This window comes from Sycon ciliatum, chromosome 11 (genome assembly GCF_964019385.1).
Source record: "Sycon ciliatum chromosome 11, ocSycCili1.1, whole genome shotgun sequence".
Classification (NCBI taxonomy): domain Eukaryota; kingdom Metazoa; phylum Porifera; class Calcarea; order Leucosolenida; family Sycettidae; genus Sycon; species Sycon ciliatum.
Genome location: NC_088653.1, coordinates 18,368,573 through 18,381,436, shown reverse-complemented (window position 1 = coordinate 18,381,436; position 12,864 = coordinate 18,368,573). Strand labels below are relative to the sequence as shown.

Sequence of the window (12,864 nt, the reverse complement as noted above, 5' to 3'; positions counted from 1 at the left end):
TTGACTTGAGGATAGGTTGGGATTTGAACTCACAACTTCATGGTCAGCAGACAGCATTCATAACCACAAGGCCAAAAAGGAAAGGATAAATCGTGGGTTTTGATAAAAAATCGATACTGGCTTCCTGGGCAAATTGAAAACCATGGGAAAAGGCCGGAAACCTGGCCGAAATTCTAACTCCTTAACGGTTGGTCCAATTGTTCCGAAACCTTCAGAGAACTATTTGCCATGTCCTAACAAGCCATTCTATGTACTTTGTTGTATCATCACTTCCGCGATGGGCAGGTCTGAGGTCTGAGGTGTGTATTTGTGTGTGTTTGTGTGTGTGTCTGTGTGTGTATGTGTGTGCGTGCGTGCGTGTGTGTGTGTGTGTATGTGTGTGTGTGTGTGTGTGTGTGTGTGTGTATGTGTGTGTGCGTGCGTGTGTGCGTGTGTATGTGTGTGTGTGTGTGTTTGTGTGTGTGTGTCTGTGCATGTCTGTGCATGTCTATGTTCAACTGCTTCATCTCCCGCAGCGCCTCCGGTATTTCACGTCTCGCCGGCCAGCAGCACCAGCAGCAGCACCAGCAGTGGCAACACCGGCAGTGGCAGCAGCACCAGCAGTGGCAACACCGGCAGTGGCAGCAGCACCAGCAGTGGCAACACCGGCAGTGGCAGCAGCACCAGCAGCAACAGGAACGTTGGCGGCGGCAGCAGCAGCAGCACCAGAGGCCCCAGCAGCAGCACCAGAGGCCCCAGCAGCAGCACCAGAGGCCCCGGCGGCAGCAGCAGCAGTAGCAGCACCACCACCAGCAGTAGCAGCACCAGCAGTAGCAGCAGCACCAGAGGTCTCACCACCACCAGTAGCAGTAGCAGCAGCACCAGAGGTCCCACCACCACCACCACCACCACCACCACCACCACCAGCAGTAGCAGCAGCACCCAGGCGCGTGCACCGTATGAGTTTTTTGGTGTCTGGAAACCACCTTTTTTCGGGCAATCTTGCCAAAGGAAAAGCGTGCCTACGCTCGTACTGGATTGGTTATTCTGCATACACGTCGATCGACGGGCAGTTTACAGTACAGTGACTATGTCCTTATTTCGAAGTGAGAGAGAGAGAGTTGCTTTGCATGCAGTTCAAAATACATTATTCTCTCTTTCTTCAGTGGAGAGTAGCCACAGAGAGATCGATCTCTAGGCTAGCTCTGGTTCGCTCCTGGATTGGCGATGACGTTCAAGAAATCCGTTTTGCCTCGAAATTTGAGTCAAGCACGCGCGATGCAAGTCAGTTCAAGGATATGATTGACGATATCTCCTTCCAAACTGTTGACTCAAATCAAGATGACAGCCTTTCGTTCTCGCTCATGTGCGCAGCAGAGATGTTCGTCAAAAACGTTGTCGACTGGAAGACGTAAAAATGTGCGTCCATGATCCACTTGAGCTGCTTCAGAACGAAGCGCTGCTCGGGCCGCGACTCAAGGACGCGGGGCTTCGCTTTTCTCCCGCGAGCTTCCATCGAAGCAAGGTCCATAACTCTTTATTGAAATCATGTGGAACATTGCCAATACATGCCGAAAACTTCGTCATAAGAACAGAAAGAAAAATACGTCGAATGTAAGCAGTGTTTTGATGTAACAAACATGCCTGCATGGAGTGGACTAGTGAAGTACCATAGACATAGTGTTATACTTATAGACTGTAGTGTATACATGTAGCCTAGGCGGCTAGGCCTATCAAACTTTTACGGGTTTGACAAACATGTGATTGTATAATGAGTGCATTGACCTTTGCAACCTCTTTGCAAATACTTTTTGAAGTGCTGGTATGTAAAAGGTAACCCGTTTTATCCTGCTACCGGTCATACATGTACCAACATTTCCATGTAACATCGTCCCCTCCCTCCATTCCTCATTACTCTTATTTCTGTCCTTTCTACGCCTGTACCTGGTTGCCCTCTCAGACGCGTTTGTGCCGGCATGATTCTGATGATAGCAGTCGGACGAGCCCCACATCTCATCAGCACCAGTGTTCATTGGTTCCCTGCACCCCTGATCTTGAGTCCCCCCCCCCCCCCCCTAGCCTCCTCCCTAGCCCTCGCCGTTAACTCCGACGGGATGTTCGGGGGATGCTCATGTGCACAAAATACATAATTATACAGTGGGTCTCCAGAATTTTTTTACCAACTCTAGAAACCCCCCTTTCAAGACTCGGTGCACGCCACTGGCACCAGAGGTCATACCACCACCACCACCACCACCATCACCAGCAGTAGTAGCGGCAGCAGTAGCACCAACAGCTTCGGCAGTATCGGTCATGGCAGCAACAGCAGCAGCAACAACAACTACAACACCAACAGCAGCAGCAACAGCAGCGGCAACGCCAATGCAACCGCTAGCGCAGACGACGCCAGCGGCGCTAGCGGTTCTGGCAGTCCCAATGACACACTCGCCGCATCCGCCATAGACGACACAGCCAACATGACCACCGCCAACAGCAGAAACAACAACAACAACAACAACGGCGCCGTCCACTTCTTCAACCAATACAACGGCAAGAGCGCGAACAAAGGCAGCAGTGGTGGAAATGGTGCATTGCTGGTCGCCGGAGTTGTAGCGGGCGCGTGCCTTATTCTTGTCGCGTGTGCTGTAATGGCGTGGAAGACGTACAAGCGCAGGAACGCCGCAAAGCAAAGAGGAAGCCCACCTCTAGGTGTTGACATCCGTGACTGATGACCTGCATGACCCGATGAGTGGCATCATGCTCTGGAAGATCGGATACCTAGCTGCCTCGAATGTTCAACCTCGATTCTGCTCATCTCAGTCCACGATTGGGTTGTTACGATGACCCTCGCGGCGACGCGAATGTCACATCTCCTTTTGCAATTTCGGAAATAGCTGCCGGATCTATCCATTCTATTCTGCATATATCTGTTTGCCAGTGTCTCTGTATGACTGTCTGCGCCAGTCAGTCTGCGACTGTTTGTCTTTCTCCCCGGCCTCTTACTACCTCAAAACTCCTCTCATATCTGTACTTTGCCTAGTCCGTCCAGATGTCGCCGTGATGGCTTTCAACTGGCCTGTCAGGTCTCTCTGCTTGCCTGCTACTGTATCTGGAATTCCGAGGTCAAGCCAGCATGTACTGGGGCAGCATATTTTGCTGCCCTAGTACATGTATAGACCCTTTGCACAGCGTACGCATTATGTCATCATTATCATGACGTCAGGGACCCGTGCTAGGTTGGAAGCAACTTGGGACATGTCCCATCCTCGATTATAATAAATTATTATTGTTTTCAAATTGATATTAGAGTTTTCTTCCCCTTCTTCTTGCGCTTGTTCCTTGCCAAGCAGTCCGCTTTTTGCATTTCTGTAGTCTGTGTCCATTGTGGTGATGGGTATATGTTCTATTGCCCGCTGTACGAAGCGGACGGGTCGAGATAAAATCAAGAGGTTTTCTCTTCCCAATGTGAACTCGAAAACGAAAAGTGCTGACATCGAACTGGTCAAGGAGAGGCGACGGCTGTGGATTGCAGCGATAGCCAGAGCAGACCTAGTTGGGAAGACATTGGATGATGCTCGTGTTTGCAGCGATCATTTCATTTCCGGCCGCCCTTCTGAACTCTGGGACAAAACAAACCCAGATTGGGTTCCTTCGAAGAATTTGCCTGGTCCTGGCAAAAGGAAGGCGAGTGAGGAGCAGGTAGTGGAGCGTTATGCCTGTCGCAAAGCCAGACAGAGAGTGGAGGAGGCCCATTCAGAGGCTGCAGCTTCATTGGATGTCAATGATCCGCCACATCTGTGTGATGTTGGCGTTGCCTCGTTACAACCACCACCATCACCTGATGCTGGGCCTGCTGCTTTGGATCTGTCACCGCCACATGATGTTGATGATGAGAGTGACGTCCTTGTGGAGGAGAGCATGGATTTATCCAATTTTCCACCTGGCCAGCTGGTTCAAGAGCTAGACTTTTCTGAAGAAGGCAGTAAGGACACCAATGACAAATGCGTGGGGACGTTGTTATCTGGTGATGATATAACATTTGCCTTTCAATCTTTAACGGAAGCCACCTTCTCACCTTCTTCCCTCCATGCTCCAACGGCTAGCTCCAACAACTTGGACGTCCAGGTGCAGCTGGCCAGGCTATCTACAGAGAACAAGGGCTTGCAAGATAGGCTGACCAAGCTGACAGCGGAATACAAGGTGCTTGAAGGCAAATTGGCCAGTCACGCGCCGTTCACGCAAGCCAAGTTGCAAAATGATAGCGATGTGCGGTTCTTTACGGGTTTGCCAACCTTCGAGATGTTACTGGCTGTGTACGAGCATGTGCGTGAGGGAATGCCAGACTCATTTGGCTGTGCCTTGTCCCCGTTTCAAGAGATGGTTGTTGCCCTTGTGAAGTTACGGTTGGACTCATCATTACAAGCCCTGGGCCATCGGATGGGTGTATCGGCTGGCACCATTTCCCGCATTCTTACCAAATGGTATACAGCCATGGACCGTCGACTATCACATTTGGTTGTCTGGCCAGGGAGGGAGGAGCTACAAGCGACAACACCAGTTTGTTTCAGGGAGGCGTTTGGCGTGAAAGTGTCATCAATCATCGACTGCTTCGAAGTGTTCATAGACAGGCCTTCAAACTTGTACACCCGTGCCCAGACATGGTCGAACTACAAACAACATAACACAATTAAAGTGCTGATTGGGATCACCCCGCAAGGTGTCATCTCCTTCATCTCCGAGCCGTGGGGCGGGCGCGTCAGTGACAAGTATCTAACCCAGCACTCTCAGTTCTTGTCAAACCTTTTACCTGGAGACATTGTCCTTGCAGACCGTGGCTTTGACATCCAGGAGCTAGTTGCCGTGCAGGGAGCCAAGCTCCACATCCCAGCGTTCACAAGGGGTAAGAAGCAACTGTCGGCCGATGATGTGCATACCACCCGCAGCATCGCAAACGTGCGCATCCACGTCGAACGAGTTATTGGGAATCTCCGCAAGAAATATTCTATTTTGCGAGGAATACTGCCGATTGATTTCCTGCGTAGTCGCTCTGGAGATGACCGACCTTTGATTTGCCGTATCATTCCTGTATGTTGTGCCCTGACCAATCTCTGTGATTCGGTTGTGCCTTTCGAGTGACTACACCTGTTGCCTGCGCCGATGACCCGTTTCGACTTCACTTGACTTGTCCACGGAGACGGTGGAGAGCCCGAACGTGATGGCTGTAGAGTGTGTGTGTGTGTTTTGTTGTTGCTGAAATCACAGTTGTCCTTTTTACAGTTTCCAGATTTGCAAGTTACCTCTATTGTAATGACACTGCCATATCATGATCTTTTTTCGCTTCACTTGATTTGTTCACGGTGACAGCGGAGACACCGAACATGTTGGCTGTGGGCTTTTTCCTCTGTTGCTTGTATCTTCTGATCTTATCCCGCAATCTGAGAGCTGCCATGCAGTCCCGTAGATACAGTTTGAAAAAATTTATAACGATTTACTCGTCTTGTGTCCCACATACATGTACAGACAACATTGGTTACAACGACATGCCTCCGGGCCTCAAAATCTTGTCCCTATATCCGCTGTATTGTTAGCTTGTGACAATACACCAGGGGCTTCTTAGCATGCAGCAATACCTACTTCTCGCTTGACTTCAATATACAGCAAGCAGAGCATGGGATATATTTTCACTCCCTGCATGGTTGAGACAAGCAAACACAATGCTTTGTGAGGTAGTGGTATTGTATTGGACTGGGGAACAGCCAAGGAAGGATGCCGCTTTTACGGACTAATATTAGCAGATGTGGAGAGATACTTGTACAAAACTACTACTCGTACGTCAGGCAGGCAAAGAAGAAATCAAATTTAGCAAAGAAATTCAGAAAATCAGAAAACATTCGCGTTCATGCTCTCCACATTCTCAGGTTATAAACAAAAACATCCTACTAGACTAACTTGTAATGGTCATGCCCGCAGTACAGTAGTTAGGGGCCAGGGAGCCAAGAGAGTACTGTGTCACTGGGGTATACAACCGGAATCCTTCTTCATAAACACATACACACACCCGTTACTTGCCCATTGCAACAGCAATGATAGCGAAAAGCTGTTCGTTCATTGTGCGTACAGGCACACACGCACGTACACACACACACATGTGCACACACACACACACACACGCGCGCGCGCGCACACACACACACACACACGCGAGCTATATATGCTAAGGTCATTTCCAGTGGCAAGGGAAACTATAGTGGTTAATGAGTGGCACTACCACCATAAATAACACAAAATGACGAATACGTCAATGACTATAAAAAGGGGTACGCTGTATAACAGCAAGCACACAGCTTTCCATCCTCATCAGTCGTACATATATGATGAAAGTGGTGACCACAGCGGCAAGGACGAAGATCTAAAGAATAGGAGCATCCACTCTTGCAGCAGGCCTTCACCATTGACGGCGAATGAAGTGCCAGACTCGACGCCATCGGATACTGGACTTGGGCGATGCTCGCAGCTGACTGAAGAGAGAGGCTTTGCGTCGTCATTTGGACTGTCGAGGAAGATGTGGCTTCTCTGGCAGGCGACAACATTGGTGGTGGTTGTTGAGGGCCCATGGTAGTGCCAATACTAAGACGAGCACCCTTGGACGTATACCATTTCCCAACGAGCTCTGGCAAGATGCACCCAAAGAAGAACTTCTTCGCCTTTGTAATGAAGTCCTTCCAGGCATCACAGTCCGGGTAGATGCGTTCAACATGTAAATCATTCTTGCCATCCTCAGAGAAGAGGCACAAACACAAATCACAGAAATCTGCTCCCGTAACATACAGCTGGGTCTGGATTTGCAAATAATAAGCGTGAGTCCGCTTGAGCTGTAACTTGCTCCCAACCATTTCCAGGCAAAACTTCTTGTCCTGGGAAGCCGAATCCAATGGAGTCCCCCGATGAGTATAAGGGCACTTCACCTCCACCAGACCGGATCCACAACAATCACATTGGACAATGCCATCCGGTGAGGCAGCGATGAATGGCAGCTCCTTGCTGATGACTAAACCAGAATCAGACACCTCGAAATTCATGTGATTGGCAGATATCATAGCAGTGTACCGCTCCCGTGCAGGGCCTTCGTGTTCTTGTCCCCAGCGTGTAGAGGGAGCACCCTTTGGCAGAGGATCGGGGTAGCATATAGCCTGGATGAGGCTCCTGGATGGAGACTGCGCAGATGTGTGACATATATCATACATTCGGGAAGCCGTCACACGGCCGGCTCTTTGTTCAAACCACACTCTGCTGCCAGATTGCATCCTTGTAGCTGTCTCAACAGCTGCCACTTCCCTCTCGCTTATGTCCACATTACTCTGTGCACACACATCAAGAAGCTGCTCATGGCTCATAGCGAGGCATTCCTCTTGATAAAGGCTATTCAGTGGCTTCGGGAGGGTGGGTGAAGTTGATGCTGGTACATAACCTGATAGGAAAGGCTTGATGACGGACAGGACGGCGGGCTTCGTTTTCAGGGACGCAAGGGTCTTATAGAAGCACTTCTTCTCGGCGTCTGAGGGTAGCTTCACACAGAGGCGCTTTGGGCTTGGGGGAGGTGACACATCTCGATCAAGTGCTTCCTGCCTCTGCTGAGGCGACGAGAAATCAATGTCTGCTACCCTGGCATACTCCATTTCCTTCTGAAAGGTTGGGACCTTCCACTGGCATGGCACTCCAGTTACGGTCGCGGCGGGTTCCTTATGCCCATGAACAGCCTCCAGGAAAAACAGAGTAGCAGCAACATGTGTGCACGTTTCTCCCAAGCCTGCCATACAGTTGCAGTGCGCACAGCAGACAACACCATCGGGGTCTGTGATAAGCCAACAGTGTAGTGGTGTTTCGCTGAACCTTTGTGAGTGACGGACCTGTGAGAGACATGGAGCACATGGAACACATGGAATGCACGTTCATCACTCACCAACAATTTGGAATAATTTGTACATATGCATACTGAGAAATATAGCCCTGGACATGTCCGCAAGAAGGGTATAGTAAGTACTACGTCAAGTCACAATCTCATGGCACAGTAAGTGGCGCATCTAGTACATGTGCTGAAATTTGTTTATCAATTATTCCCCTATAAGTTCAAAATTTGAACCACTTTCATACACACATACTAATCAGGAGTAAATAGCCAACTCAGCAGATTCAGTTTTGTCAGTTCTGCCATACTAGTGTTACCGATGAAGAGTGATTATTTATTGTGATGAACAAAACTCTTACCCGTGCTACAGTGACATGTTTCCCGCAGCACTCGAACGACTTCACTTCCTTCACCCAACCTGATACGAACTGGTTATATGCGTCAAGGCCCTTCTTTGCTTTAAACTGCTTTTTGGAGCAGAAACTCGTTTCATGGACCAAGTAGGACATAAGGTCAGACATTTCCACACACGGCTCAACAGGTTTCGCACCACGAGGAATGCCCAGCATTGGGTCGAATCCAGAAAGCAAAGACAATTTCTCTTCATATCGTTTCTTCCCAATGGAATCCAATTTCTCGGCATACACAGATAACTTGGGGGTAACTACTGGCTGCAGTGGGTCAGATGAGACTACAGGCTCCGTGTCCATCATAACAATCAATACAGACCAGTGGTAGAGCACGATGAAAGTGAAAATATGGACGTCAAAGTGGCATTCTCAATTGCCAAACATTCAATCTCCTTCACCATGTTCACGACATGTCCCATTTTGAAGAAACACCGTGCACGTGACAATGGTGAGTCATGGGTATGACGCGTGGCGTACAAAACGCAGCCTTTTTGGCCGCATATGCAAAGGGTCTATTATGCGAACATTTACATCAGACTTTTCTATCAGACTTTTCTATCAGATTTTTCTATCAGACCTTTCTATCAGATTTTTCTATCAGACCTTTCTATCAGACTTTTCTATCAGACTTTTCTATCAGACCTTTCTATCAGATTTTCTATCAGATTTTCTATCAGACTTTTCTATCAGACTTTTCTATCAGATTTTTCTATCAAACCTTTCTACCAGATTTTTCTATCAGATTTTTCTATCAGAGTTTTCTATCAGACTTTTCTATCAGACCTTTCGATCAGATTTTTCTATCAGACCTTTCTATCAGATTTTCTATCAGACTTTTCTATCAGACTTTTCTATCAGACCTTTCTATCAGACTTTTCTATCAGACTTTTCTATCAGACTTTTCTATCAGACTTTTCTATCAGACTTTTCTATCAGATTTTTCTACAAATGTTACCAACTGTCTTGCATGCCACTAGATTATTTCTTCAAAGTCTTTTGAAATACTTTTCTCTACTTAATCTATGCCCCTCTGTAGCATCAGAGCTCGCATTGTCCAAATGGTAGATCTACCCGCTGTTTTGCAGAGCACTTGACTAGCTGATTCCCTCCAAAATCTCTGAAGTATTTTTCTACTGAGTGTACCCGTATGCCCCTCTGTATCGGAGCTCGCATCGTCCATCCTACTCGACCCCCCCCCCCCTATTCTTCTCCCATTATTCTAGAATTGTATGCTGGATTTCCTCCCAGTACTATTTGACACTTCCATTCTCTTCCTTGTTATCGAGCGCCGGCCTCTGCTCGTTCGGTCACTGTGAATTTAAATAAAACCAAACACCAGCGACATCTGCCTGTGCATGTCTTGAACTATCATCGTCACACACGTGCTTCCTTCAACACTGACCTGAAACAAGTCCCAGTTCTCGGATTTCCGGCCTACCAGAACTGAGTGAAGGTCTTTAAAAAAAAAAGATAGCGGGCTCGCAACCCGGCACAGCAATATATTTCCCATGTCTCACCCCGAAGACAAAGTGAATTGTTCTATACTAGTATTATTATTATTTTATTTATTTTACTAAATAAAAGTAGTCATACATATATATGTACATACTGGTCGAAGATTATTTTTGAAAAACATTTTAAATATGATATGGAGGGTGTGCGTAAAAAAACGCCGGGCGTGACTGTTGCACGTTGGAGCAGCCACTGTCGTCACAAAATTAATTACCGCTGATATCGCAGCATCCTATTACAATCATGTTTAAATCCTAGCGAGTCGCTGAAGTACCACGCTGTGAAATATTTTAAAAAGGAGGTAACAGTTCACACTTTTAAAAGTACTTGGTGTTCCAGCACAGCAAGTCGAAAAAACCTTCTGGACATGAAAAGCGAGACCCCTGGTTAGCTGGGGCGGGGGGGGGGGGGGGCATTCAGTAACCCGTAAAGTTGCGCTATTGCAAATAATGATCTGCTTTGATAGTAGTGACTGCTAATAATTGCCTGCGTTTGACTTTGGATTTTCCTTCAATCATCTTTCCGATCACATTATCGTGGGTGTTCAATAAAGTTCTTTGACTACATGTACTAGCAAAAAAAACAAAAACAAAACAAAATCACTAACCCGTACATCAGGGAGTCGGTATTTGACGACTCTTATTTTTAATTTTTTTTAATTACTTACTTTTTTACCAGGCGTGGGCCATCCCCTGATCATAGGTGCCAAACATTTTTAGTATAATTACTCCATTTGACGACTCCCTGCCGTACATGTACATGTACATGTACGGCAGGGAGTCGGTATTTGACGACTCCCTGCCGTACATGTATATCTACATGTACATGACGACTCCCTGTATAATGTTGCATATGTGCGCTGCAGGCTGTCTTTCGCGCTGCTCCGGTCCGCTGTCATGTGTGTCCGTGGGTCTCGGTCGGCATACCATCGTCCAGCTAACGAGCTCAGGGAGCTGGCAGTGGTTGAAAGCCGGATCTAAAACCATTTGTGTTTTAGTGTGACTCTCGCCATTCCGGAGACATATTTTCCACACCTGTGTAGTATTTTTAATATTATCTTCCTATCATACCCTGGTTTCTCATCATTGTGTTGCTTTTGCCCGTACAAGAGGCTTTATCACAGTAAAAAAAAAAAAAAAAAACCTCCCTGTATAATTATTATCAAGAGTACATAACCCCCCGTACTCTTGTTATTATGCTACATAATCATAAGTATACAATAAATGAGGAGGCCGAGGGTTTATGACCAATAAAAACTATTATAAAAACCGAGGTCCCTATTGGTCATAAACCCAAGGCCGGAGCATTTATTGTATTTAGAATCAACCAGTAAAAACTCCTACTCAATCTCCAACAACAAAATTAGCGGACAGCTGTTATTTGTGTTGCTATGACAACCCGTGTGCTGGACGAGTATTTGTTGTCATTGGTTCAATTTCTTTTAGTCTTCATAGGCTATCAGATCATTTTCCTTATTCGGTCTATTTATAACCAGTATCTATAATGAGAGTGTGGTCTGTCTCCATGGTTACCGGTGTTCATTTCATAACTATAGCCACTGCTCCTTGTTAGACCTTATCTGGAAGGCCCATTCTTGCATATTCCAACAGCAGCCAAGGGAGCTAGCTCTCTTGGTTATGCGGACTGGGTCCGATCCTAAAAAGCTGTTTTTATGAACTGTTTTTATGAACTGTTTTTATTGGATAGGATATGATTATGTTCAATAAACGAGGTTTGTGTCAATGGGAGATTGACTTGGAGTTTTTACGAGTTGATTCTAATGAGCAATAAAAACAGGGCTACGTTGTTCGAAATAAAACCATTCGATATTCAATGTCCAGGGCCTAGGGATATATACCACTATAGTCAAATTTAAAAAATTTCACGTGCAAGCGAAGTTGGTGCTGAAATTTAGAAAGTGAATCTTGGGATGTCAGCCTTGTTGCAAGGAGGCAGGAATGCGATTTCTTGCCTGTTTGGTTGAACGACTATAAATATAAGCACAACAACAAAAACAACAACAACAACAAACGGCAGATGGTTGAAGGTGAGAGTGGTACGTATCTCAGTAATATTGACTGAGTACGCGGTCAATATAGGAAATAAAAGCCGAGAGTTAAGTCACCAAACTTACTTCAAGTCCACGTTGGAAGCAACAATTTTTTTATATCCTTCTGTCCCAAAAATACGCGTGTTCCGTATACCAAGTATACCACTGGTATACTACAATGTGGTACAGTCCTGCTCAATGATATCCGATCGCGTGAGTCAAGTTTGCGCATTGCACCATTCATTTCGCAGCCCAGTGTTCCCAGGTCTGGGGCCACGCAACGCCCGGCGCGTACTTGAGTGACTCGATCGGATCTCATTGAGCTGTACTGTAGTACTGTGGTGCTGAAATTCACAATGGGAAGAAAAAATGGGGAGAAAAAAAAGGAGTGTGCGTCGCCCGGGAATCGAACCCGGATCAACTGCTTGGAAGGCAACTATGCTAACCATTACACCAGCAACGCATGTCCACAGCACAGCCTGTCACCTCCATGCTAGGAAGAGGATGCTTTTGATATGTCTACTCACAGGGTTCGGCAGGAAGCGTGCGTTCCTCGTTGGAACAACCAACTTCACCACTAATACCGCCGAAGTCTCAACTTCTAAGTTCAGGAATATGGTCGTACCTAATAGTCGTATAGTCGTACCTAATATTGGTGTCAGATCGCCGAATGTCTCAGTACTCCTTGTCAGTTTTGTGCCATTTTGTCGCACTCGCTGACTGGATAAGATCTGGTTACTTTGGTGGACAGTTCATCCATCATAACTCGTAACACTTTGTCCTTCTTTTTTTTCACAATAATTTAATTGGCTCACCATCCGATCTAATATTATGACTAGGTTTTTGTTGTCTTGGTGTTCTACGGAGTACTGTTGCCGCAGACCTCCGTACCAGTCATTTCTTTGACAGGGCCTAGGTCCTGCGTGGTACGTGGTTGGCAACGTGGGTTATAGCATTGGCCGTCCAAACATCAGAATAAAATGATGGTGGATTTGTTTGTCATCAGT

At 46.8% G+C, this 12,864-nt stretch overlaps 2 protein-coding genes and 1 non-coding gene across 3 annotated transcripts; 1 reads left to right on the top strand and 2 right to left on the bottom strand.

Annotated features, from left to right (window-relative positions):
• Window positions 1–3,369: 3,369 nt before the first annotated feature.
• On the top strand, window positions 3,370–5,115 carry LOC135827155 (uncharacterized). The gene has a single exon (XM_065339682.1). The coding sequence runs from the start codon at window positions 3,370–3,372 to the stop codon at window positions 5,113–5,115; it is 1,746 nt and encodes a 581-aa protein (XP_065195754.1).
• A 1,063-nt stretch (window positions 5,116–6,178) lies between these two features.
• Window positions 6,179–8,797, bottom strand: LOC135827737 (uncharacterized). Its single transcript, XM_065340187.1, has 2 exons — window positions 8,245–8,797; window positions 6,179–7,886 (listed from the first exon to the last, which is right to left on the bottom strand). The coding sequence occupies exons 1-2, from the start codon at window positions 8,596–8,598 to the stop codon at window positions 6,285–6,287; spliced, it is 1,956 nt and encodes a 651-aa protein (XP_065196259.1). The 5' UTR covers window positions 8,599–8,797; the 3' UTR covers window positions 6,179–6,284.
• A 3,451-nt stretch (window positions 8,798–12,248) lies between these two features.
• On the bottom strand, window positions 12,249–12,320 carry Trnag-ucc (transfer RNA glycine (anticodon UCC)). Its single transcript has one exon. It is a non-coding gene; the product is annotated as a tRNA-Gly (tRNA).
• Between the last annotated feature and the right edge of the window lie 544 nt (window positions 12,321–12,864).

Excerpts from the sequence above, each read along its gene's own strand:
- LOC135827155 (XM_065339682.1), top strand. The coding sequence starts at position 3,370 with ATGGGTATATGTTCTATTGCCCGCTGTACGAAGCGGACGGGTCGAGAT.
- LOC135827737 (XM_065340187.1), bottom strand. The coding sequence starts at position 8,598 with ATGATGGACACGGAGCCTGTAGTCTCATCTGACCCACTGCAGCCAGTA. Across the intron at positions 7,887-8,244 it reads AACATGTCACTGTAGCACGG|GTCCGTCACTCACAAAGGTT; the intron begins GTAAGAGTTTTG and ends TGTCTCTCACAG.